Raw genomic sequence first — 27,273 nt, forward strand, 5'->3', positions numbered from 1 at the left:
CTTGGTTTTGGACAGATTCCTGATCCTCTGAGAACAACAAAAATAATACAAAGAGCATACCTGCATGTAAAACTGAACAGAGTATGCAGTTTTCACCATCTGCCATGATCCCTGCATGTTCTAGCTCAGCTAGTTCCAAAGAGCTAACCTTGGTCTGAGTATTTATGGAAAGAATTTGTTCCTTGAAACAGATCAATGGTTTGGTTATACAACCTCAATCTCTTTCATACATTATAGCAGCTAGATTCTGTGTAGGAACATGGCAAGTGTCTTAGTTTTAGTATTAACTAAAATAGCAGTACAATTCATAATCTGGAATCAATACGCAGTGTTCCCCATGTCTCCCCTCCCTCCACTGAGCACCTATCACAAGCCTATGCCTTCAAATTAATATTTTCCAGATTTGCTTTGAAATGATTTTTCACCATCTCCAGTAGCCCCTATACTCTTTTAGAAAAAAAGACATACAGGTGGGTGGGTTTCCAGTGAAGAACAAAGTGCTGATTTACAGAGAAGACCTATTGAGTAAACCAGAGGTTGATGGGAAGAAGAGTGGAGGAAATGCATGGAATAGGGAATGAGATGGTGATCATAAGAGTGAAAGTGGAGGGAGGGCATTGGGAAGGAGGTGGGAATGTGGTGGCAAGTATTGGGAGGGTAGTGTAGCATAGGAAGTGGGGGTGAAGTATGCAATGGCTCACAGCAACTACAGTTGTACTGAGAAATTGCTGGAAATACACTTGTTCCTCCTGGTTCCAATCTTCAGCTTGCATTTTTTTTGTTTGATGCACCTTCTTATTGGTAGCAACCGATTATGACCCACCAAGTACTGTACTGACAAACTGCACGTGGATGTAGGCCGTCCAATTGAAGCCCACTTTCAGGGCCAAAGTATATCTAAGCATAAGCATGTAAGAAATAAAGCAGGAGAGTAGGCCACACACTGTCTTGAGCCTGATCACCAATCTTTAAGATCATGAGTGCTCAAATGTTAGTTTCAACACCTTCCCACCCGGTTCACCACAAGCCATCTGTTTCACACAACAATGTTCAGTGACTCAGCAATCACGGAACTCTGGGGTAGAGAACTTGAATGATTCACAAAGCACTGAGCCAGTAGTTCTCTACCTTTTTCTTTCCATTCACCTACCACTTTAAGTATTCCCTATGCCATAGATGCTCTGTGATTAGTAAGGGATTACGTAAGGTGGTATGTGGGTGGAAAGAAAAAGTTTGAAAACCACTGTTTTAATCATATCTAATTGACTCGTTATGTGCACGGTTTCATAACTCCAAAGGAAATGGGTCAATGACAATTTTTCTCAAGCAAAATATTTCAGTAATAATTGGGTCTAGAGCAATGATACTCAACTTGCCCTCCCCACTCACATACCACCTTAAGCAATCCCTTACTAATCACAGAGCACCGATGGCATAGGGATTACATTGATGGCATGTGAGTGAAAAGAAAAAGGTTGAGAAACATTGTACTGAGTGAAGAAATTTTCCTTCATTGTGACCCATTACAGTTAGTTTAGTGCAGGGGTGTCAAACTCAAATTCACGGAGGGCCAAAATTAAAAACTTGGACTAAGTCGAGGGCCGAACTAAATATTTATTGAAAATTTTCAACAACATCTGCATGTTTTCTCTTCTTTCAACATATGTAATGTTAAACTTTAGGATATAACTTTAGGAGGATAATGTTACAGGTCAGGAGTAGGTAGCTCAAGTTCACCCTTTGCTTGACCTGAGGGAAACCTATTTGGTCCCTGTGGAGATGTAGTCAGCATTCACAGGCTGTGTCCATTTTGGCCTGCATCAGGACTCAGCATTTCCTGCTCACTCCTCAGGCTCTAGGCCTCTATTCACCCTCAACCCACCATCCCTCTACCTGACCAGTCCTTTACCCAACCTCTACTCACCCCTCACTCCACTCGCTCTGCCTCTACCCACCCCATCCTATACACGCCCCTCTAGTGCCTCTCCCCTCAACCTGTTCCTCCCTCTACCCGTCTCTCCCCCTCTAATCACCCCTCCCCTACTCACCCTGCCCCTCCCCTTTTACCTCTTCCCTATCCACCCCTCCTTCTACTCATCCCTCCCTCTAACTGCCCCTCGCACCACCATAACTTCCCCTGCCCATTACTCCTCACCTACACCCTCTGCCCACCCCTGCTTACCCACCCACTCAGGCCCAGCGCGCTGCCGATCAGCCTTTGCGGACAGCCACCATCTCTCTTCACGTGCAGGGCCGAACCAGCCGTCCCTGGGGTCCGCGCGGGTGCAAGCGCTGAAGGCCGTGGCGACCGGGAGAAGTGCGCTCGCGCTGTGGAAGGGCCGTCCGGTGCCAGTCGCGCGGGTCTCGCGCTGCCCGGGGGCCGTGCGTAGCCTGCCATGCCCGTCGCGCCGACAGGAAATCACAGGCGCTCGCCCATCCGCCGCACCGCTCGACAGGTGGGAGAAGTGACTGGTTGTGCGGGGAGCCTTCCAACCGGCTTGCCGGCTGAGGACATCGACAGACTTCTCGTGTTACAATTTCTCGTGTTACAATGGGGAAGGAAGTGCAATGAAGGGGGAGGATGGTGGGGGTGACATGACCAAAAAACAGCATCGGCTCTCGCTGCAGGGCGGGCCACCTCTAATACATTTTTGAAATGATCTTGAGGGCCAAATTTAATTATATCGCTGGCCAAATTTGGCCCGCAGGCCAGAGTTTGACGTGTGTGGTTTAGTGGTTTGTGCAACACTTTTACAGTGCCAGAAATTCAGACTGTAAGGAATTTGTACATTATTCCCATGTCTGTGTGGATTTTCTCTGGGTGCTCCGGTTTCCTCCCACCATTTGAAATGTATCAGGGTTGTAAATTATTTGGGTGTAATTGGGCAGCACAAGTTCATGGTCCGAAGTGACCTGTTACCGTACTGTATGTCTAAATTATAAATTATTCTGTAACATATACTGATGTGCTGGACTTACCCAGTAAGGGGGATATTTCCTCAGCCTGGGATGAAACGTGCTGTGGTCCACTCAATTGCATATATACAGAACCTGTTTCAGGTTTATGTCTCATTAGACACTTCGGCAAAAATCTCACATGCCTCTCACAATTTTGATGCAGCATTGTAGAATTTCTAAGCTCTATTATCTGATACCTCTACTTCCAATATCTCACCGACGGCAGCCTGTTCAACCTGAGGTGACTACAGTCCCACACTAAGACAAAGGAGACAACTGTTGTTGTCTCTACAGAGACAACCTTCCAGCATGTAACATCCTGCTTTGCGAAGACAGCCAAGCTCTTTGGACTGGAAGTCAGCTTGAAGAAGACGGAAGTTCTTGATCAGTCCATACCTCAGGGGCAACAGACTGGCAAAGGCAAACAGCACATTCTGCAGGCTGTACAAAAGAGAATGGGACAACAAACATCTGAAGAAAGGCACAAAGATCAGTGTGTACAGAACTGTTGTACTGACCACCCTTCTGTACAGCTCCAAGTCGTGGGTCACCTATCATCACCACCTACAACTCCTTGAGCGTTTTTCCCCAGCACTGCCTCAGCACCATCCTCAAAGTCCACTGGAGTGACTTCATCACCAATATTGAAGTCCTCAAACAGACAGAGGTTACCACTACTGAGACCGTGCTGTTGAAGATGAGGCTACGCTGGGCAGGGCACTTTTCCAGGATGGAGAATCATTGCCTGCCTATGAATATGTTGCATGGCAAACTCTCCACTGGCCACCATGACAGAGAGGTTTTGAAAAAGAGGTATAAGGACTCTCTGAATAAATTAAGGGAGTAGACCATCACCAGTGGTCTGCTCTAGCCTCCAATCGCGCGGCCTGGCGACACTCCATTTTCTAGTCTGTCTCTTCCTTTGAGAAAGCACACAGGGCTGGCCTTAAGGACAAAAGGTGATGGAGGAAGAACTGTCTGTGACACAGCAGCACCAAACCCAATTTCCCTTGCAGCCACTGTGGCCGGGCATGTCTCTCCTGCATTGGTCTATTCCGCCACCTGTGAGCCTGCAGCAGATGTGAACAGCCCCCTTTCTGAATCATTTGCGAAGCCAAGCCACGATTATGAAAATAATTTAGTATCAACTCTGAAAAGTCTCTTGATAATTTCATTGTGACAAATCACCGCAGCTTGTTAGACAGGAATTGTTCTTGCATCAAGTCATATTTGAAAACAAAGTTAAACTTTGAGGTAACAATAATCATATGTTTCTAAAATCGATCTAAAAGACACTGTCAGAAAGCTGATTATAGTGTTGGTTCACAACTTAATTTCCTCTAAAATGGGATTTTGATTTTATCACCTTTCATTTTATATGACAGGAATGCATTTAAAGATTTGACCTTAAGATTTAGGTGAAAATCATCCATATGGTTACATTACTCAGCTTGATGGCTGCAAATGGAGATCAGGTGAATTTCCAAGTTTTATTCATTGAGAACTGCAGTAGGATTTGTGCACCAAATTTCTTGAACAAAAATGGCCAGCTTGTATTTGATTATTTCAAAAATGTTATTGTTTTATACTTAACTGTAAATACCATTTATAAAAGTAAGTTCCAGATAGTTGAAGTAAAATCAATTTTGATTTATTTTTTAGAATGCACATCAGGCAGAAAAGATTCATTTTTTTTAGGTAATTTAGAATTCATACTATTTGAAACATTTTGCCTCTGGGGAACTGCAGACTCAATTAAAAAAAGCTCTTCATTTTCAGATTAGAATTTACATCTAGGAGTAGCAGATCAAAATGAATGTTTCATGGCAGTGGATTGGTTATAAATATTCAGGCAGCTTCACTTTGACAGCCTGTTTGGATGATTTTTCTGGCTTGCTGCTTGTTGTAATTTTTCAAACTGATACTGAATTTTCTGTTTGCTGTTGTTTCAGAAATTGTAAATGTATAGGAAAAAAGGACAGGATTTTGATGGCAAAGATGGAAATCCAAGCAAAATTGTTGACTTTGTCGAAAAAATATGAAGAAAAAAATAGATGGCTACGGAGGCCAAGTCAGTGTGTATATTTAAACCAGAGGTTGATAGTTTTTGGATTATTTTGATTGTTTGATTAAATTGAAGTATTGAGGACAGGAGTTAGGATGTTATGATAAAGTTATATAAGACATTCGTGTGGCCAAATTTGGAGAATTGTGTGCAGTTTTGGTCACCTAACTACAAGAAAGATATCAATAAGACTGAAAGAGTGCAGAGAAGATTTACTTGGATATTGATGGGACTTCAGGAACTGGGTTACAGGGTAAGGTTAAAAATGTTAGAACTTTATTCCCTGGAGCGTAGATGAATGAGGGGAAATTTGATAGAGGTATACAGAATTATGAAAGGTATAGACAGAATAAATGCAAGTAGGCTTTTTCCACTGAGGGTAGGTGAGATACAAACCGGAGGACATGGGTTAAGGGTGAAAGGGGAAATGTTTAAAGTGAACATAAAGGGGAACCTCTTTATTCAGAGAGTGGTGGGAGTGTGGAATGAGCTGCTAGCAGAAATGGTGAATGCAGTCTCAATTTTCACATTTAAGAACAATTTGTACAGGTACATGGATGGGAGAAGTATGGAGGGCTATGAACTGGGTGCAGGCAGTGGGACTAGGCAGAATAATAGTTTGGCATAGACTAGAAAGGAAGAATAACCTGTTTTCTGTGCTGCAATGTTCTATGGTTTTAATAAGGGTGCCAAATATTATGAGGCGAAGGCTGGAGAATGGGGTTGAGAGGAAAAAATCCAGCCATGATTCGAAAGGCAGAGCAGACTCAATGGGCTGAATAGTTTAATCCTGTTCTTACATCTTATGGTCAACCTGAAGCCACTGGATTTTTATTAAACAATTATAAACAATCTTAAAATAGCTCTCAAAGATTCAAAACATTTTCCCATGCTTTTACATGACAGCCTTCATTAAATATTGCCATGAACCATCATAGTAAAATGTTAAATGCACTTGTCTTAATGTCATTCTAAAATTAAGTTCCTATTTCCCCATGTCAAATCCTAGCAGTTGCATTGTGACATTGAGGCTGAAACACAATAGATCTGGAAACAGAATTTTTTTTTTCATTTTTGTTGACATGCAGTCATGCCCCCAAAATGAAAATATTTTAAGAATCTAAAGAATCAATTTATTAGTTCTTTCATTACCCTAATCACTTTTAGGAACCACTAAATAAGTGCTTGATAGGTTTCATAGGTCATCTTGAAAATTTTCCACCTCACATATCTGTGTAGTCAACAATGGGAGAAAGAAACATCTGATCAGCTGGTTTTGACATCAGTTTCTGTTTCCAGATGATTTGTTCTTTTTTATTATTTCCATTATTGCTTCTGAATACTCCAAGTTCCTCCCTCCAAAACTCCATTTGGTGAGCATTCACAACTAATTTCCTGATCAATATTATGATAAGATGTTTGTTGTCAAACACATTGTATAATGCACTGAAATTTACTTGCTACAGCTGGACAGGTACAATAGTATACATAATTAAGTTAAAAAGAAAATGAATACAAAGATAGATACATGATAATTATATTTGTTTCCCCATGAAATAACATTGAAATTCTCATAATTTGGACATTTGGCTCATGTTGAAATATAGTTATTAGACACATGAAAAGCTGACAAGAGAAAAAGAGCATGTTTTAGCTTTAAATAAAGACAAGCAAGCAAACAGATTTTGTGTTGTGTGACAAGGTCCTGTGAAAAAAAACAAATGAAATGCTAAAAAAGTCTGGAATGTTATCATTAATTAAAAAGATGCTGCATTGAACAGATCAATAGGAACAGCAAGAAATATTGACAATGAAGCTGACTCACTCAGGAGGGATATGTGCTACTGGGCTAGAAATGCAAAAAGGCTGGACCAACAATCAAAGGAAATAAACACAATCCCACCATGGCAGCTGAGAAATTTAATTATGTCGAGAATTACTGGATTGACTGAAAATCTGTCCGGTCCTTTTGATGATCTTTATGGGCAAATATCTGCTGTCCTTTATATAAACATGTCCTTTATATACCTTAAATGACATTTCACCAGAATTGGAAAAGTTGGATATCAGGCATGTTACATTTCAGAGAAGGGAAGGGGCCAGTGGAACCAAAATTACTTTTGAGATAGAGTGGAGACCAAAGGTATCCTTATGACACAGAAGAATTTGAAGGTTCATTAATCATAGCCTTTGCCTCATCTCTATTTTCTCAGTTCTCTCTCAGTTCTGATGGAAATTTATCAACTTCAAACATTGACTCTGTTTCCATTCCGACAGATGCGGTCAAACCTGTGGAATGTTTCCATCATTTCTTGTTTTTATGTCAGCAGGTTAGCTTTTAGATTATCTGCTTATGTGGTTTGGTAGTTGTGTGACTCCATGCGTGCAGCACAGGGATTGATTTTTAATTGATTGATTGATCAAGTCACTTGGTGTAAAAAGGCAATAAACACTTGTCATGCCATTAGCACACATGTGGTGTGAATTCCTTGATTAAAATCTAAATGCTGCACATCCTGATTTGATAACCAGAATTGATGTACAGAGGTTGCCCAGATGGATGACTCGTACTAAAACCTACTCCTGTCCCTAACCCTAACCCTAACCTTAACCCTAACCCTAACCCTAACCCTAACCCTAACATTGCTGCACTAGTTGTGAAAAAGCAAGGGGCTCAGTGTGAGCGCTGCTGTGCGAATGATTCTGACACCAAGTTCACAGATTGTACAGCAGGCTTTAATTATCTTAAACTTGTACACAACAGGTCTCAATCGACTGCTGTCTCCACGTGTCTGACTGTCCTCAAAGGAGCTGACTCAAGTCTCTAATGAGCCGGTGACTGACAGCAGGCAGGTGGGGCCAGACTCCTAGGTTGCCTACCTGCAGGTACAATGGTTGCCCCCTGCAGTAGGCTGGTAGGAGTGTAGTGGTTATATCTACACATCCAATAGAAAATAAATACACATAGCTGGGCAGATCTTTAAGCACAGTTGAGTGCTCACTAGAGCCTACTCATTACAGATGTGGAGAAAAGCAGTGAATAGTCAACTCATGTGTTCATAGTGTTCAGACTAGACTTGCTTTCCAACGTTCTGTTACTCAACATTCTGCGTCAGTCCGCATTAACAGGTGAGCTTTCCTGTGGCAGAATATCCTCTTAATTGTGGTGGATTCTGTGTATAGTTCCCTTCTTGGTAGGAGTCAATGGTAAGTATTTTACACAAAGAATGGTGGATGCCTGGAATGCATTGTCAGGGTTAGTGGTGGATGCTGGTATATTAGAGACATTTTATTAAAAAAAAACTCTATGTAAGAAACATAGAGAGTTATGGGTGTGAGGGAGGGAAGAGTTAGAATGTTGTGGAGTAGATTTATATTGGTTGGCACAACATCAAAGACTGAAGGGCTTGTTCTATGATGCAATGTTCTCTGTTCTTCATTTCTCTCTCTGGACTTGATTGTACATTGATTCACTTCCTTTAACTTTTCCTGCTTTTCAGTGGTGTCTGCATTCATTTCCCCCATCTTCAAATCTGATTGGTTAAGGTGAGGACTGTCAGCTCCCCTGTGAATACAGGGACCTGACACATTCCTGCCTTTACTCCAACTAATCCTGGGAACTATTAGGAAGGATACTTGAGAAAATTCTAGAGAAAAAAAAGCAAGCTGCTGGTGAAACATTGGGCAGCATCTATTGAGGCAGAGGGATTGTCAATGGGTTTGGGCAGAGATCCTGCACCAGGACTGAGAGTGTAGAGGGGAGATATCCACTATAAAGTGAGGAGGGAGAGGGATGAGCAGGGGCTGGCAGGTGATAGGTAGAACCAAGTGAGGAGGGTGATGATGGAGGTGGAAGAGTGGCAACTGGTAATGCAATGGATCTGTGATAATATTAATATTTAGGTAAATGTTAAGCTACATTTCTTATAAATATGTCTTAAGTTAGTTTTGGGTTGGTTAAAGGTTACACACATATTACAGCACATTTACAGAGAACCATTGTAATCAGAGAGAAGAGCGTTCATTCTTGGAGTCAACGCATCTGAGAAACAGTGCGATAATGGAACAGAAGTGTTCTTAATTGAATCTCAAGTACTAGGAGTGGTTTTTAAAAGCAATTAAGCTGCCTGAACAGATATAAGATCAGAGGTTGTTATGGATATGGAATGGTTTTGGAAAAGGCAAGAGGTTTTGCAGAAATAAAACTAAAACCATTAAGGATTCCAATATATTGTCATGTGGTTTCCAAGAATTGGGATTGACCTCATTGATGATGTAAATGTCACATAATCTGGAGAAAATATCGTCAAACTCAGACATTTTTGGATCAGTTCAGAAGTCAAGATCCTGGGGACATACACAGGTCTTGGACCCTCTTGAACGACAGGATTGAATTGCAGTAACCAGAATAGGTACTGTCATGTGTTATCCCTAATAAAAGTGGGGAAACAGAAAAATGGAGTTCAAAAGGGAGGCAACATCTCGAATGCTCTTTTGAAAATAAAGAGTGCAGCCTCATCATGGAAGAAAACTGAAGTCAGAAGACAGAATATCACTGCGGCCTCATCTCTGTGAGGGGCGCTGGACAAAGTGGTGACTCTCTGCCTTCCTTACGGTAGACCAGGTGAAAGAATTTAATGTATGTTATTTTCTAAATGTAGTATTACGTGACAATAATGGAACCTTTACCTTTACAAAATGACCTCCTGGAAAGACAGGACTTGTATTGGAGATACAACTTAAGTGCCTTTTAAATAAGTAAGACCACTTCTCGTTTGTGCCCAAAAAATGGTCACTCCTGTTTGAAAAATAACTCTATGAAAGATGGCTCATTAAGAAAATGGTGAGTTTAAAGAGATCTGAAAATATAAAAAGTGTTCCATAATGACTTCTGAGCTGCAATTTAAAAGGGTCCTGAAGTCAACAGAAATTTTGAAACTGGATGTTAAAATTGATTTTTACAGTATCATGTTTAAACTGTGATGGTTTTGGACTTTAATACACAGACATTTACATTTGCATATTGTGGGGTTAAATTTAGAGTTAAGTTTTGAGATAAGTAAGAAATATGTTATTAATAGTTTAATAAAATCTATTATTTTCAATTTACCATAGTCTGGTGAATTTTCCATTGCTGTTATTTTGTTAGTACTAATAAGGGTTCATTATTTAGTAACAGTAGGTAATAGGTAGAGGCAGAAAAATAAAGAAAAAATGACAAGATGCAGTCAGATAGAGTGAGGGAAGAGTGGAGGCAGAGATAGAGGAAGGTGACAAGTGAAGACACAATAGGTTGCTGGAAACAGGTAAGTCAGAAAATGATAAGTGGAACCAGGTGAGGGAGAGATGAAGTGTAAAGGGAAGAAGAGATAGGAGACCCATTAGTAGCTAAAGTGTTTGGGATAGAGCCCGGTGGAAAAGGGGAACAAAACAAGGCAATGTGTTGGCTGGGTATGGAGTAGTTAGAGAATTTAGATGGATCAGAAGAGAGAAAGGAGCATGGGGTGGGGGCTTATGGGGGTGGGAGAAGGTGGAGGGTTCATCTGCAGATTACCTGAAATGAGGAACTATTGTTAGGTGAAGTGACGATGAGGTGGTGCTTCTTGGGTCTGTGTATGGCCTCATCTGGGCAAAGATGTGGATGCATCTCCTTCAACCTTGTCTACTGCATCCACTGCTTTCAATGTGACTTCCTACACGTCAGCAAGACCAAGTGTAAACTAGGTGACTGTTTTGAAGTGCACCTTCACTTTGACTGCAATAGCCATCTTGCAAGCCATCTCAACTCCTCTTCCCCCACTCCTACATTGGCTGTGTTCAGTGAACATTTGATGGATGGTGCAAATTAGGTGAAGTGATGGGCCTTTTCCCATGCTGTTCTTCTTCATATATATCTGTGACTTAATCTAGTTTGAATGGCTGAATGCCAATGGTTTGAACAGAATCTTTGGCCACAGCAGCAGAAATCAGCCCGACATTGTAGCTCATATTGGTTTGTCGGCAAATTTCATGCTGGTTTCTCACTGTGGCCTATTTAATCTTCATGATACATTTTTTTGAAACCTAGATTGTCTTCCCACAATAAATGTGCCATCTATAAATAAAGAAAAGGCACAATGCTTCTCTGAAATTTTACTTTTATTTTCACTGTATTGTTTTTATTTGATCTTTAGATTGCAATTGTTTTGGATAGGTAGCAAACTGCTTGTTTTTTTTCTAACAAATTGAAGTGTTTTATCTTCTGAGCTGTTTCAAGCAAAGAAGAATTTTAGAATTTGTAGAACTCCACTGGATGGTGCAATAAGTAGGAGTGTGGCTCTTCATCTCCATGCCTGGGCTCAGTTCCACTCCAAGCTAATGCAGGATAACATCTGTTGGCTGTAGGCATAATGCAAAATAAGTTGGAGCTTCTTTACTTTGGAGAAAGCTTTACAATATAACACAATGGTGGGAAAGAAGCAAATAGAGAACTTCTCTCTACAAGTTAACTCAGCTGCATTTGACCTGAAAACACTTACTATTGACCATGAAAGCATGAATTGGAGAGTATTTAGTTCCCTTCCCTGAATATTCCTCCCTTTCAGAGAACTGAGTTACAAATTAGAGGATTATCAGTCCAGTTAATTTACATGAACAAAAACGATTCTGTTCAATTTTACAAACCAAAAAAAAATCTCTTGAGCAACAAACATTGTTCAGTCACATGGTTTTGTTGTCTCTGAACATAGAAGAGTAAAGGACAGGAACAGGTATCTTCAGCCCATAAGTCTCTGCTGATCATGATATCTACACCAAACTAAAACTCTGCTGCTTGCACTTGACAGATATGCCTATATCCAATTCATATTCACATGCTTATAGCCTCTTATATGCTACCATTGTACTTGTTTCTACTACGACTCCTGACAGCCTATTCCAAGTACCTAGCACTCTGTGTAAATAATTTGCCTCAGACATCTTTAAACTTTTCCCTTTCATCATAAATGCATGTCCTGCAATATATGATAATTTTATCCTGGAAGAAAAATTCTGAATATCCACCCTATCAACGCCTCTCATAAATTTGTTTCTGTCAGACCTCCCCTCAGCCTCTGATGGTCCAGAGAAAACAACCCAAATTTGTCCAATCTCCCTTTATAGCTAATCCAGACAACACTCTGGTAAATCTCTATTGTACCATTCCTGAAGCCTCCACATCTTTCCTGTAATGAGGTGACGAGAATTGATACAATATTCTAAGTGTGGCTGAACTAAAGTTTTTATAGCCTCAACAAGATTTCCATATTTTTATACTCAATGTCCTGCACAATAGAGTCTTTTTACCACTTATATGCTTTTGTGGCTTTCAAGGAGCTTTGGACTTGAACCCTCAGATACTTCTGCACATCAATGCCATTAAGAGCCCTGCCATTAACTGTATATGTTCAACTTACATTTGGCCTTTCAAGGTGTAACACCTCACACTTGTCGAGATTAAACTCCATCAGCATTTCTCTGGTCAAATCTATGTCATCCATATCTTGTATTCTTTGATAGCCATCTATATTGTCCACAACTCCATCAATCTTTGTATCATCTGTAAACTTACAAACACACCACCTACTGTTTTAATCCAATAATTTACATAGGAATATCATAAACAACAGGAGTCCCTAAACTGATCCCTGTAGAAAACTACTGGTCAGAGATCTCTAGCCAGAAAAATACCCTTCCACCACTATCCTTTGTTTTATATGGCCCAGCTAATTCCAAATCCAAACTATCAATTAACTATGGGCCCCATGCGCCTGTACATTCTGAATCAGCTGAGCATTAGAAAACTTGTCAAGCGCCTTCATAAAGTCCATGGAGACAATATCCTCTGCACAACACTGATCAAGCACCAGTGCTTCATCCTCAAAAAACTTGATTAAATTTGTAAGACTTTAGCGACCCTGCGACAAAGCTATTCTCACTGTTCCTAAATCTGACCATACCATTCCAAAAGTACATAAATCGTACCACTAAATATCCTCTCCAATAGTTTCCTTATCTCTGATGAGAGATTTACTAGCCAGTAATTTCCTGGATTATTCCTATTTCCCTTTTTACAATGGCAGAATGTCTGAAGGAAGGGCTTTGAATCCATACAGTCTGTTCAGCTTGAGCCTCATGGACGTAGAAATACCGAGCAACGTGCCCACAAATGAAACAACTTTGACTATCTGTTCAACCTGCTTTTAGAGCAGCTGACAAATAGTTTCCTATGGTAAACTTCAATAAAAACTGGACAGAGAAATTGTTTATTATGCTTTATTCCCTATCTGTTGATTGGTTCAGCTAGACTACTTATTCTGAGCAAGTCAGGCTGAAAACTATGATACACTTGGGCAAATGGGATTTACTGTATATGTTGATGGAAAAGGGAACTAAGTGTATAAGATTAGCCCCAGAATTTACACTTAAAATGTAAGTTTTGAATAATACTCACTGTATAAGACTACTCCACATCTGGGACTTACCACTGAGAGCTCACTGCCCCAATAGTCCTTTACCAACCATCCCACTGACTGGTGGAGTGATGCTATTAACATTACTACTACTAAATAACACAGTCTTGGATATTTAAAATTTAGCCCATTCATTTCAAGTAATGGTAAAATACTGTCAATTACTAACCATAATATGGATCAAACATTCCCAGCTGATGTAACATAAACATTAGTGACATCACTTAGGGATCTGTTCTTTTACAGGAAAAAACATAGTGTCGAGGATAATTTTACCATTTACTTGAAATTGATTTACTGATTTACTTATGAATAATATTATTTTGTAATATATTAGAAATGTTGACATAAAGTACACTGCAGGTATTTTCTTTAATTTATAAACACCGCCTTGCTTCACAAGACTTTTGGTAGGACTGTGTTTGGACTCTACAACTGTCTTTGATCTCGTCTATTCTAGTTCATTTGATTACACCAATATTTGGTGGAAGGAGTTATGCAAGTGTTTTATGTTGTTCACCATTGCCATTGGAGACACACAGGGTATGAAGGTTCTGATTTTATACTTGGCACATAAGACAACCCCTAGTTTTGAGGTGACATTTTTAAGGTTCAAATTCTGTCCCATACGCTGACATACCTGTGTACAGTATCTGACCCTTAAACTCTAAAGCAGTGGATCTCAACCTTTTTCTTTCCACTCACATACCACTTTAAGTAATCCCTATGCTATAAGTGCTCTGTGATTAGTAAGGTATTGCTTAAGGTGACATGTGAGTGGGAAAGGAAGGTTGAGAACCACTGCTCTAGACCCAATTGTTACTGAAATAGTTTGCTTGATAAAGATTGCCATTGGCCCATTTCCTTTGGAGTTACGAAACCGTGCACATAACAAGTCAATTAGATACGATTAAAACAGTGGTTTTCCAACTTTTTCTTTGCACCCACGTACCATCTTAAGCAATCCTTTACTAATCACAGAGCACCTTTGACATAGGGCATACTTAAAGTGGTATGTGAGTGGAAAGAAAAGGATTGAGAATCACTGCTCAAAAGGGTCTGAAAGCCAACCATATAAACCATATAATAATTCTAAGAATCTTCTATTGCAAGTTACTGGCAAGTTAATTGACTCAGACCCGACATTCATTTTTCGACTGCTATTTTTTTTAAAACAAACAAGGTGAAGTCGTTGTGAGGAAAGACAGTTTTTCACATAAGACAAAACGATGCTAAAAATGAAACATCACAATGTTTCTCTTTTGACACATACTCCACATCCTCCAAAGGTCCAAGATTAAATTCTACTATAGAATGTGTAGAGTCATGGAGATATACAGCACAGAAGAAGTCCTTCCTGTCCATGTCAACCAAGTTGGCATCTGGGCTAATCTCACTTGTCTGCATTTGGTCCATATCATAGTCATAGAGTCATAGAGCATGGAAATAGAACCTGTGGCCCAACTTGCCCATGGCAACCAAAATGTCCCACCCACCCAAGTCTCACCTGCCTGGGTTTGGCCCATAGACTCCTCAACCTATCTTATCCACAGATCTATCCAAAGTTTTCTTAAACTTTGCAAGAATATATGCCTCAATCACCTCCTCTGGCAGCCCATTCCATACACTCAGGACCCTTTGTGTAAAAAAGACACCTTTCAGTTTCCTATTAAACCTCTCACCCTACTAACTTTAAACCTATGTCCTCTGACTACTGATTTTTCTATTCAGGGCAAAAGACTGTGCATTCACCCAATCTACTCCTGTCACAATTTTTGTATATCTCTATGAGACTACCTCTCATCCTCCTGCACTCCAAGAAATAAAGCCACAGGGTAATCAACTTTTCCCAATAGCTCAGGCCACCGAGTCCTGGCAACATCTTTGTAAATCTTCTCTGCACCCTCTGACTTCCACCAGCAGATGTATTGCAGGTATTATATCCTTTGTAGTTTAGCTGATAGTCCCAGAGATCTTCATTCAAATACAACTCTTGTTGAGATGGTAGATTTTTACTTTAGAATGTTATTAACATTCAAAGCTGCCCAGGTGTTGGAATTAAAATAGAAGCTCTTTACTACTAATTGTTTTGAATGTATTCTGTATGCATGATAAAATAGGAGATACACAGGGTGATATGCATGCAAATTATTGCCTAATTCTGACATTTATTTGCATAAAATAGCTTTGGATAACCAACTCCAAAATATAAGGAACTAGATTGCTCCACAATCAACCAAAGGATTTGAGGTATATAAATTTTAGATTGAAATGCATGACTGTCAGGACTTTTCAATCTACTTAAAGAAACCACGTAGAGGATACCTGAATGTGCACTTAGTTGTTAGATGCCAATTATTTCAAACCATTGTGTCTGATTGAGTTGCTCAATTATATTTGCAACACACACACACACACACACACACACACACACACACACACACACACACACACACACACACACACACACACACACACACACACACACACACACACACACACACACAGACAGACGGTGAAGTGCCAGTTGATGAAGTAGACAAAGGAGATGTGGTCAAACAATAATCATGGCTTTTATTAACCATAACCATATAACCATTTGCGGAGTGGAAACAGGCCATAGCAGAAACTAATGGTACAATAATGAAAGACAATGGGTGCATACACAGTTATGCTCAAGGGGAGTGTCCTTAATAGTAGAGATAATGCGCAACCAATGTTAGTACAGCAAGGCTAGCCGAAGGGAAAACAGACAGCTTAGCAGAGATTCACCACACTTGGTTAATGCTTACAAATCCTTACAATATCCTCTAAGTGTAGCTAATTTTCCAAATTGTTTTGTGGTTCAAGTTTCTGCTCAAAATAATTTACTTTCCGCAGATGCCAAATCTTTCATGAACCAGAACTATATCTATATCCAATTTAAAATGCAAACTTTGATTTCTTGCTTTGGATGGAGAAACATTGATATTTTTAAGAGAGGTAATCTGTTTCATTTATGATAAATCATCTAAAACAGGGTTACCCCAAACATAGAAAAAAAAAAGTGGTCTGTCATGCATGAAAATTTGACATTGAGAAGCTTTAAAAAATTAAAAATTATACCTGCAGCTCATAACAACCAATTGTGTGGGAACTTCAGAAAAGGTCCCCTTGCTCAGGAAGGGTTTCCACCAAGGATTTTGAGCATCGGTGACATTCACTTTTATGTACAAATCCAGGTGACTTAGTGTATGTGAGATCATAAGACAATGGCTGGTCACTCAATAATTAGTATCCAAATTACTGAGTGCCTATTTTAATGATTTGGATGAAGGGACACGATGTGTGTTTAAAGACATTGTAAAGCTAAGTGGTATTGAGAATTGTGGGGAAAGACAAGTGCCTAGAACTAGGAATACATAATCTGTGGCTGACACCTCACTGCAACATTGCCACTGGGATGAAAGTCTGTGATTAAATAACTGACTCACATGCCTAGCCTGTAACTTTTGAAAGTCTTTTCAGTGTCAAATTAGAATGTTCTTCAATATTTTCTCTATTCCCTTTTGTGAGACCTTATAGCAATGTCTCCAGCCTAATCTCCTACAGAATTATTACCTACATTTTGTCACGTCTGAGGTCTGATCTCCTAAAGAAGGTTTCAGACCCAAAATTTTGACTACCTTTTACTTCCTATGGATGCTTTATTGAGGGCTGTAACTCTCAACCAAAAAGCAGGCTCTCGTACAATAATGTATTAAAGGTATTCCATATGCCACAGCATAGTTTTGAAATATATGCTCAGCCATACATAATACTGCATAATTCTACCATTAATTTTCCTACTTTGTTTTATTTTAAGTTGCACATTACTATGGTAGTCTGTGGACTACAGATTAAAGAATAAAATTTCTTGAGGATCCACTAAGTCTCTACTTAAAGAATTAACTGTTAATTCAAATCCCCTTTATTTTACATCTGCTATACTGAATTCACTTATTCGTCAAATTCCAGTGGTCAGTGCAATAAAGGACCTGTCTCTAATAAATGGAGATATTGTCTCCCAACTGGCCTAACTTGAATCTTCGTAGAAGTGATTTAGGTTCATCCATAGACACAAAGTTGAAGTGAAGTTCTTGGTTTGTGACACCTCATCATTTCAAAGCTGCTTACTCGAAACTCCTCGGGTAAGTTCACATGAGGTTTGACAGAGCAGTCCACCAACATGTTCTTTTGCAGCTAAAAACTCCTCAACAAGAGTTTTTGCAGTATATGGTTCAGCAGATGTCGTTGTTGAGGCCACAAAACCTCATTCTATGGGAGGGGGGTGGTGTTTGGGTGCTTGATTTCAAGCAGGTAACTACTAAGCATGTTATATAGTCAGGATAATGTGAACTATTTTGTAACCGCGTAAGAATACACCCTTCTCACTGTAGTAACTGTAGTGCACCACTGTGGGGTGTATGTGTATATATATATATATCTATATATAGATATAAATAAGTGTGTGTGAACAGTTTCCTGAGATGGTGGAAGGCATCAATAAGTAAAGTCTCTTCTTTTATTTGAATCTTGTATTTCTAAGTTATTTAAGAAGCCTCCCAGCTAAAACAGACATAACATGGTGGCAGCGGTATAAGAGAACAAGAATAAAGCCATAGAATTGATTGTAAGATACAGAAATACAAAGGGGAAGAAGATAAAAAACATTACTGGGAAAATAAAATCTGGAGCAACAGCAGTTCACCCAGTGATGGACGGGGAGGCTGAAGACATTTTTGAATATTTTAAAAGTTTTAGCAGAAGTGCAATTTAGCATTCAAAATCTACTTTAAAAATGCAATAGCAGAGGAGTAGGTCAGTTATGTACTTCTCTGGACAGAGGAGCGAGGCCTTGACTTATTTAATAGCTGGAAGATTACAGAGGTGGAGAAAAATAATCCAGAGCAGATATTTGCAAAGTTGCTTCTCACCTTGAACCCAGGAATAATCATAGAATTAAACATCATGAATTTCGAGGCTTAATGCAAGAGACTGATGAAAGTGTTGATAACTTCCTCAGTAGACTAAAAACTGTTGCTGCAAAAAGCAAATTTAAAGATATAGAGGAAAGATTAGTTGATCAACTAATATGGGGGAGTGCCCATCCCGAAGCGCAAAAGTTTCTTATAGGGAAGGATAGCTTGAAGCTAGTCGAAGATTATACACAGCCAGAGCGTTCAAAGCCACGAGGATGCGAATGAAATCCTTATCTATGCAGACCCACCCACAGCAAAGAGAAATAAAGTTTGACGCTGTGAAGAAAAGTGCAAGCCCCCAAGACCTGCAGGAAGTGCAGTGGACAACACCCCTTCGATGACCAAAACAAATGCCCCATATACAGTTCTGAATATAGAGCTTGTGGTAAAGTAAACCACTGGGTGAAGATGTGCAGGTCTGGTATGAAGAAAACAGTAATACCAGTAAAGAAAAAGACAAGAAGATCCACCACATAAAAGGAAACAACAATGAAGACTCTGACACTCAGATACTGGACATGGAATCCATACACCTTCATGAGATGTCAGATAAGATGAAAGAAGGAAATGAGTTGCACACAAGGATCCAAATACAGAGGACAATCCAGAACAAGCTTCCAATATTTAACCTAAAGGTGAAATTGGGTACTGGATCACAAAGCAACGTCCTTCCACTCAGACAGTACCGCCAGATGTTCCCAGAGAACATAATAAAAGGGTATCTAAACGACGGTGCATTGTAAACAGCAAATGTCATATTAACGGCCTTTGGTGGATTCATAATCAAGCAGCAAGGGAGAGCTAATATCAATGTCTGCCAAAAGGGAAAGAACATCCTCTGTACATTCTATGTGATAGAGGCAGATGGACCAGCAATTCTAGGTCTGGATAGCTGCCAGGAGTTGCAGTTGATCTCTGTCAATTATGAGATCCAGCTGAAGAAGATATCCAAAAGCATGAACAGAAACACACACAAAAAGAGGAAATGATTTCCACAGAGGTACCTACCAGGCCATGGCATACAGTGGGAGCAGACTCGTTCACCGAGAATCAAGGGTGGTATTTCATAGTAGCCTTTTACTACTCTAAGTTTCCATTTGTTAAAAGGGTGAAAGACCTGAGAGCGTCAACTATCACCTCAGAGAGTGCTCTTTGTTGAACAAGGAATACCCGAACAAGTAATATGTGACAATGGAACACAGTTCACGTCACAAGAATTCAGAAAGCTGGCTGCAGAGTATGGGTTTGTTATCACATCATCCCCATACTACCCCAAAGGTCATAGGTTCATTGAAAGTCAAGTGCAAACTGTGAAACACACACTAGTTAAGTGTCGTGAAACAAAAGAAGACCCAGACGTAGCTCTTCCATCATTACGAGCAACACCTTTAACTTCTAAATGGCAGGAGATATAAAACAACTCTGCCAAGCAAAATACACCCTCCAGAAGACCAACAGGAAACCAGAAGAAGACTGGCTGACTCGCAAGAAGAAAGATGCCACCATTATAACAAACATGACCAGAAATCTTCAGAGGGCAGCATGTGCATATCCAAGAGCCGATGTTGAAAACATGTACCCCAGCAAAGGTCATCAGTGAAGCTGAGACACCAAGATAATACACTGTCAAGACAGACTCTGACAATCAGCTGAGGAGGAACTGAATTCACATCCGCCTGATACAAGATGTGATGAAGTAGAAAGCTTTAATACCAGCAAAGCCCACAACACCAATATCAAGTGAGGTATCAAGTGAAGAGACCTCAACCACTAATATCGAAACATCAACAGAGCAGTTGTCAGGTGATGCACAACAAGCTACATCACCTACACGTGAACCAGCAACACGGAGCCCAATGGTCGCAGCCAAATCCGCAATTTACACTGGAAAGAAAGAAAGTAATAAAGAACACTAAGTTTTTCTTTATCTTGAGGATGAGGGATGTTATATAGTCAGGATAATGTGAACTATTTTGTAATCATGTAAGAATACACCCTTCTCACTCTAGTAACTGTAGTGCACCATGTATGAGTGTGTGAGAACAGTTTCCAGAGATGGTGGAAGGCATTAGTAAGTAGAGTCTTTTTTATTATTTGAATCTTTCATCTCTTAAGTTATTTAAGAAGCCTCCCAACTAACACAGAGACATAACAGAGCATGAAGATGAGAAAAGGGGAGGAAGGAGCAGCATCCTTCTCAATCCACTTGCAGTTCTACTGCTCCAGTGTATTGTACTTTTTACTTCATTGGAGAAATCAAATGTAGATTGAGAGCTTTGATTCAGTCTGAAATATTTCCAGCACATTATGTTTTTTTGACTTTTAACCAAGGAAGACAACCCAAATAACTTATTTGGCTAGAACTCCTGTGACTGTAAACCAATTCCCCATGTATGAATCAACTTAAGCTCATTCCACTTCTTACCTTCTCTCACTATCACAGAAATTGTTCATCATGTTGCAGGCACTGTGGCATGGCCATTACCACAACATCGTGTGCAAATGACATCACCCAAAATGCTGTAAAGAAAATGTTCATGACACTTGTGACTTGGATTAAGTTTCTTTGAAATACTCTTAAGAGACAAACACTTACTTATTTAGAGTAGTTGCTTTATAGGTTAGCAATTTTGTTTCCATGGTCTTTGCTCCATCTTGGGAATGTGATTAGCACTAATTGGGATGGTTGAACTGCTGTTAATGTATCTTTGGAACTTTGCTAGAATCACTTGGCTCTATTTCTTATAGCTTTGGTCCAAATATAGAATAGGAGCTGATAACCAGAGGTGTGATGAGAGGAATTGCTGTTGATAATTGACTAAGTGTGGTGCCACTGTGGCTCCAAAAGATGACATCATTTTAGCTGGTGAGATTATATAAAATAAAACATTTTCACTGAACCTTTATGTAATCCAGATTATTGTCCATTTTGTACCTTTATAAATATTTGAGTAAGATACTCTTCAGATGGACATGACCAAAATGAGCCTTCATGCACTCAATAAAGATACAGGGGCCCTCTGGATACAGGAGACGTGACTTATGGAAGTCCAGCTTTACGCACATTCTGCCATCAATTTTCAAAGCACATTTTAAGTCACAAAAGTTATGAAATTGGAGAATTTAATTAATTCAAATGACAGCCATCTTCAAAAAGCTAACAACTTGCATGTTACCTCGCCACAGTAATCAAACAGATAAAGTATCTTCAAGAACGCGGCTGACTATTCACAGTGGAAGGCCACTTCATTGATTTGTTTGGGAAAATGTCAAGGCAAATTTCTTCTAAAATGCAAATCCATTTACACTTGTAAAATACTTTATCAAACAATATAACATCCATTGATACTTTAAGGTTCTAGAAACAAGGAGAGGAAGATAATGAATAAATGTTCATGTTCATCAATCCTCTGACTTAAGGAGAAATTGGTAGTTGATGAACAGTTCTTAGAAATAGAATCTTTACGAATCCTAGGGATTTTTTGTACTTGATTTTAAAAAAAATAGTTGTAGAAATGTACCTATATAATACTTATGTGCCTGAGTATATTATGCTTACTGATATTCTCTTCCAAGAAAGTAATTTATTTTCTCAATTAAAGGTATAACAACAGTTCTAACCATGACAACACTAAGCATCAGTGCCCGACACTCTTTGCCAAAGGTTTCCTATGCCACAGCCATGGACTGGTTCATTGCAGTTTGCTTTGCGTTTGTGTTCTCTGCTCTCATCGAATTTGCTGCTGTTAACTACTTCACTAACGTACAAGCTGAAAGAGCCAAAAAAAGAGCTGTGAAGCCACCTGCAACATCTCCACCATCTCCCATAAAGACAGTGTCTGTCTCAGAGAATATACTTCAGGTAATCATTAGCTATAATAATAAAGCAGATGGTGAAATTTGCCATAACAATCGTAATAAGAATAATTTCTAAAACACGTCAAGCTTATGTGGTGAAATGTTGTTCAATTTTGCCAGACTCCTCCCAGTGAGCAGCTGATTAGTACAGTCTGGAAGGAGCCAAATTTTCCCAGCAAACTTCCTCAATTTAGTAGATTTTTGAAGTTCACTGAATAAAACAAAGACAACTGGAAGAACTCAGACTGCATCTGTGGAGGCCAGTCAATACCATCGTTTTGGATTGAGACCCTGCATCAGGACTGGCATGGGTCTTGGTTCAAAACATCGAGATATTCATCTTTGGTGGAAGTGCAAAAGTGTATGCTGTAAAATGTATTCAGCTTTGCACCATTAATTTCAATAGAATGTAAATGATATAGAATGTTTCAACTGTCCCATACTGTTTGATATGATTGACAATACCACACATGAACACACTGTATTAAATTTTAAACAGTCAACAGTCACTCTCAATCTTGGTTGATAAAAACTGTTGGTCTCCACTGAAGATTAAGTCAAATAAGTGTCTGAAATGATCAGTCGCTGAAGAGACAATTGCAAAAGTGATTCGAAATATTGCATCTTCAAAAATATGCAACAGTCACGCTCATGAAGATCAGTTGTCTTTAATCGGAATCTTTGTGCTCTTCAGAGATCAGCAGCTATCATCTCTGTTCTCGCTGCTGCCATCTGGAATGAGGTATAGGTGTCATTAGCTCAGGAACAGTGTTCCCCCCCCCCCCCCCCCACCACCATCACACTTCTAAACAACAAACTCAATTAGAGATTCATTTAAGGAATTTCATCTTGCACATTATTTATTTATTTTTCTGTTTTGCACAGTCAGTTTGATTGCATTTCTTTCTTTCTTTATATTTCTCTCCTTTGTATACATATCTTTTCTTGAGTACAGTTTTTTTTTTGCATTCCTAATAAGTAGAAATTCAGCCTGGCCCACAAAAAAGGATCTCAGGGTTGTATGTGATGTTATGTATGTACTCTGGCAATAACTTTGAACTTCTGAACATTTTAAACACAAAATATCTTCCTCCTATCCTTTCTGTGACACTATTTCCTCTCGAGTACCTTAATAAGAAAAACAGAAGTACAGACTGTGGTGGCAGGTTCATGAAGGGAGAAATACACATTGGGATGTCAGAACTGCAAAAGTATCAGGGCTCTATTTACACATCCCCACACATCACATTCTGTTAGACTGTAAATTATATGCAGGGAAGAATGACCAAGTATATCCTTGGCAATCAAACACAACTTTCTCAAAATAGGAACCAGGAACAGAGATTTTAGCTAATTGATGCACCTTCAGCTAGGTGAAATAATTCAGATCAGCAACCATTGTGGAGAGTCATGATGTTTAACCTTCAAATACTTAAGTAGCAAATTCACACACAGTTTGTATATATTTATATGCAGTCGTTTTCTTCCTTGAAATGGAATTAACCCAATATTCTTGGCTTGGACCTGAATGAATTACTCTCGATCTTTCATGTGGATCAACCCTTCTGTTCTGCTCAGTTCCTGGCTGAAATAACTGGCTGTGTGTTGGCGATCAATGTTGTGAAATTCACTCAGCTGCTGCAATGATTGCTGGAGAATAAGCAAGCTGCAAGGAGCAAGGCCATAAAAAGCCAACATTCTTGCATCTTTGGGATTTTAGATATTTTCTTCAAAGCATGGAAAAGAAATCATCAGACATAGGAGCCTTTGCTTCTCCAGAGATTGCAACTGAGAATCCAAATCCTTCCAAATTTCTCTGATTAAATCATTTGTTATGTTCCAATGACCAACCAACAATGGAGGAAATAAGCCAGTAAATATTACTGCTGCTTTGTTCACAAAATCAATTGCAAATTATAATTTTTTTGCAATGATTAAAATGTGATTTCTTACTTTCTGCTACTGAACTGTTGTTTTTTTTTTTCTCTCTGTGTGTTAACATGCAGCATCCTGATTCAAATGGAAATTTAAGGAAGAGAATGAACTTCTTGGCACAATCAGATATTCTGGGTAGTAAAAGAGATTATCTGGCAAATGATAGCAAGAATGTGAAACTGAAACCAACTATAATTGGACAGGTACCACCTTCAGCTATAGCACCTTCTTCATCAGTGCCAAGTCCCAGTACATTTAGATCCACCCATCCATCTCCTATCCTACCCTCAATGCGAAGCACTCCACCACCCCCTCCTTGCACACCCACCATTGCCTCAATGAGACAAACTCCTGTTCATCGCCAATGTGGAGCAACACTTGAACAGAGCCTGCCTGCATCAGGACTATTTGGACCAGCTCCAAAGCATACTTCACCCACCATTACTGTGGCTGCCCCAGCTCCTCCTTCAGCTTCACCGGCAGGAGCTGGAACCAGCAAAATTGATAAGTATGCTCGTATACTTTTTCCAGTAACATTTGGTGCATTTAACATGGTCTACTGGGTGGTCTACCTCTCAAAAGACACCATGGAAAAAGCAGAGAGTAATTTGTAATTTTACAGCTGCAGAACCATTTTGTTAATTGTTAGAAAATTTCATAATCCATAAAAATAATGCAGGGGTTTCATTTAAGGTTTATTAGTCTTTGAACAGCAAAATTCTCAGTACTGCATGGTTTTAAATGATCAGTACTCTCTCTCTCTCATACATATCCCCCCCCCCCCACACACACACATACACAGACACACATAGACTGTACACACACTCATATGGACTCACATACACATACATAGACTGAATATACACCCACTCACCTACATACACATAGACTGTACACACACACATACATAGACACAGACTGTACACACATACACATTCATAGACTACATGCACACACACATACACACACACACACACACACACATAGACTGTACTCACACTCATATGGACTCACATACACATACATAGACTGAATATACACCCACTCACCTACATACACATAGACTGTACACCCATACACATACATACACATAGACTGTACACACATACACATTCATAGGCTACATGCACACACACACACACACACACACACACACACACACACACACATAGACTGTACACACATACACATTCATAGACTACATGTACACACACACACATACCCTAACTTGCTTTACTGCTGACGGCAAGGTTTTGTCACCGTTATAATCCTCTTCCTTGGTATTATGATTTGCTTGAGTATAAAGAATTAGAGGGCTGAGTACTTGAGGATGATTAGGAATAACGGAATGGGTGAAGTATGAAAAAAAAATCAGTGACACTTCTGTATTCAAGAAGAAAAAGTGGAAATACTGGAACCCATACAATTAGTTTAACGGCATCTGATGTTGAAATGAAAAAAATATACATATTACCAGCAGAGACCAGACCCCTTCATCAGAAATGAATGCTTGTTTCTCACTTTCATGCCTGGACTCAAGTGATCTACAAAAGTGAGTTAATATTATCTGCAGCTTCTGCTTGACAGATTAAATCTTCTGTGTTGGTGAAACACACTTTTAATGCCTGGTGGCCTTTTTTTTAGACTTTCAACAATATAAAGAAGAGAAATAATTTACCTTTTTGGTATTTTAGTGAAACAATTATTTTCAAATAAGATTTTGTTTTAAGATTTATTTGGAAGCACCACAACTTTTTAAGGGATTGGATGCATTCCTAATAGTTGGAAAAGTGCCAATGAAGTAAGAGAGTCAAAATTAATTGTGGCCAGTGATGGCACTAATGTTTGCTTCTAGCACCAGGCAAAAGATACAAGCAAGTAACAATGAACAAATATGGAAATACCGGTAGTTAAACTGCAAGAATAAGATAAACCATTGAGTGCATAGCTTTATAATTTGAGCCCCTAATGTTTCAACGCCATGATTTCAGGCTGCACTAAATGAATATCATGCCTTCAGTCGATTGCTTTGTTGAATGTATGTTTTTACACAGATAAATCCACACTCTCTTTCTGGATTGAGGATGTTAATGAAATAAAGAAAAAAGACAAGAATGAAGAAATGATGACAATCAAAAGTAGGAGATGCCAAAACCTAAAATTTAAAAAAAAGCAGAAAATGCTCTAAAAACTCATTTTGTCAGACAGCATCTGTGGAAAGAGACCTATTTTTGTCAAAGTTTTATTTCAAGCTCTTAAAGGAAAGAATCATTGAATAGTATAAAAAGACCTCTTTAAATCCATTGTGATATCAATTAAATACCATTGCACTCATTAAATATACATGAAATAAATACAATTTCTATTTCAGTAAAGTCCAATTAGGACACTAAAATGTCTGAAACCTTCAGAAACCTGTAAAACTTTTCACATCTTCCCTTCTCCTCCCTTCACCAGTTTCCACAAGGACTATTCTCTCTGGAACTCTCTCATCCACTTATCCCTTCCCACTAACCGCCCCCTCGGTAGTTGAGCACCTTTGCTCTGTCCGCTGCAATAACAGGAACATTGCAGAGGGAAAATTGGAGGAACATCACCTAATATTATGTCAGGGGATTCTCCAATCAGATGGCATAAACAATGACTTTTCCATTTTCTGTAAGACCTCTCCCCAAATCTCACTCTTTTCTAACCCTCTATTTCCTTTCCTCCAACTCCCCACCCCCTTCACTTCCCTCTCCATTTGAAGAGCTATCCCTTTCCTTTATCAATTCTCAGCTTTTTATCTCTTCTACACTCCCACCTATATGTACCTATGGCCTCTTGCCAGTTAGTCTGTTCTCCTCTATGGTCCCTTCCTCTCTGCTCTCCTCCCCTCACCTTCAGGTGCCTTCCTGCTTTTTGCTCATATCTTGATGAAGGGCTCAGGCCTGAAACGTTGGTTACCCTTCACTTCCTATAGATATCA

General features: G+C 39.4%; 1 protein-coding gene across 1 annotated transcript in view; it reads left to right on the forward strand.

The window, feature by feature from the left end:
* Window positions 1–24,978, forward strand: part of gabra4 (gamma-aminobutyric acid type A receptor subunit alpha4) — a 31,221-nt gene extending 6,243 nt beyond the window's left edge. Inside the window, exons 8-9 of the mRNA XM_069922801.1 lie at window positions 22,115–22,374; window positions 24,377–24,978. Coding sequence (XP_069778902.1) covers window positions 22,115–22,374; window positions 24,377–24,919 — 803 coding nt within the window. The 3' untranslated portion in view covers window positions 24,920–24,978. The remainder of the gene's footprint in view (window positions 1–22,114; window positions 22,375–24,376) is intronic.
* The last annotated feature ends 2,295 nt before the right edge of the window (window positions 24,979–27,273 follow it).

This window comes from Narcine bancroftii, chromosome 3, assembly GCF_036971445.1.
Source record: "Narcine bancroftii isolate sNarBan1 chromosome 3, sNarBan1.hap1, whole genome shotgun sequence".
In the NCBI taxonomy this organism is placed as follows: domain Eukaryota; kingdom Metazoa; phylum Chordata; class Chondrichthyes; order Torpediniformes; family Narcinidae; genus Narcine; species Narcine bancroftii.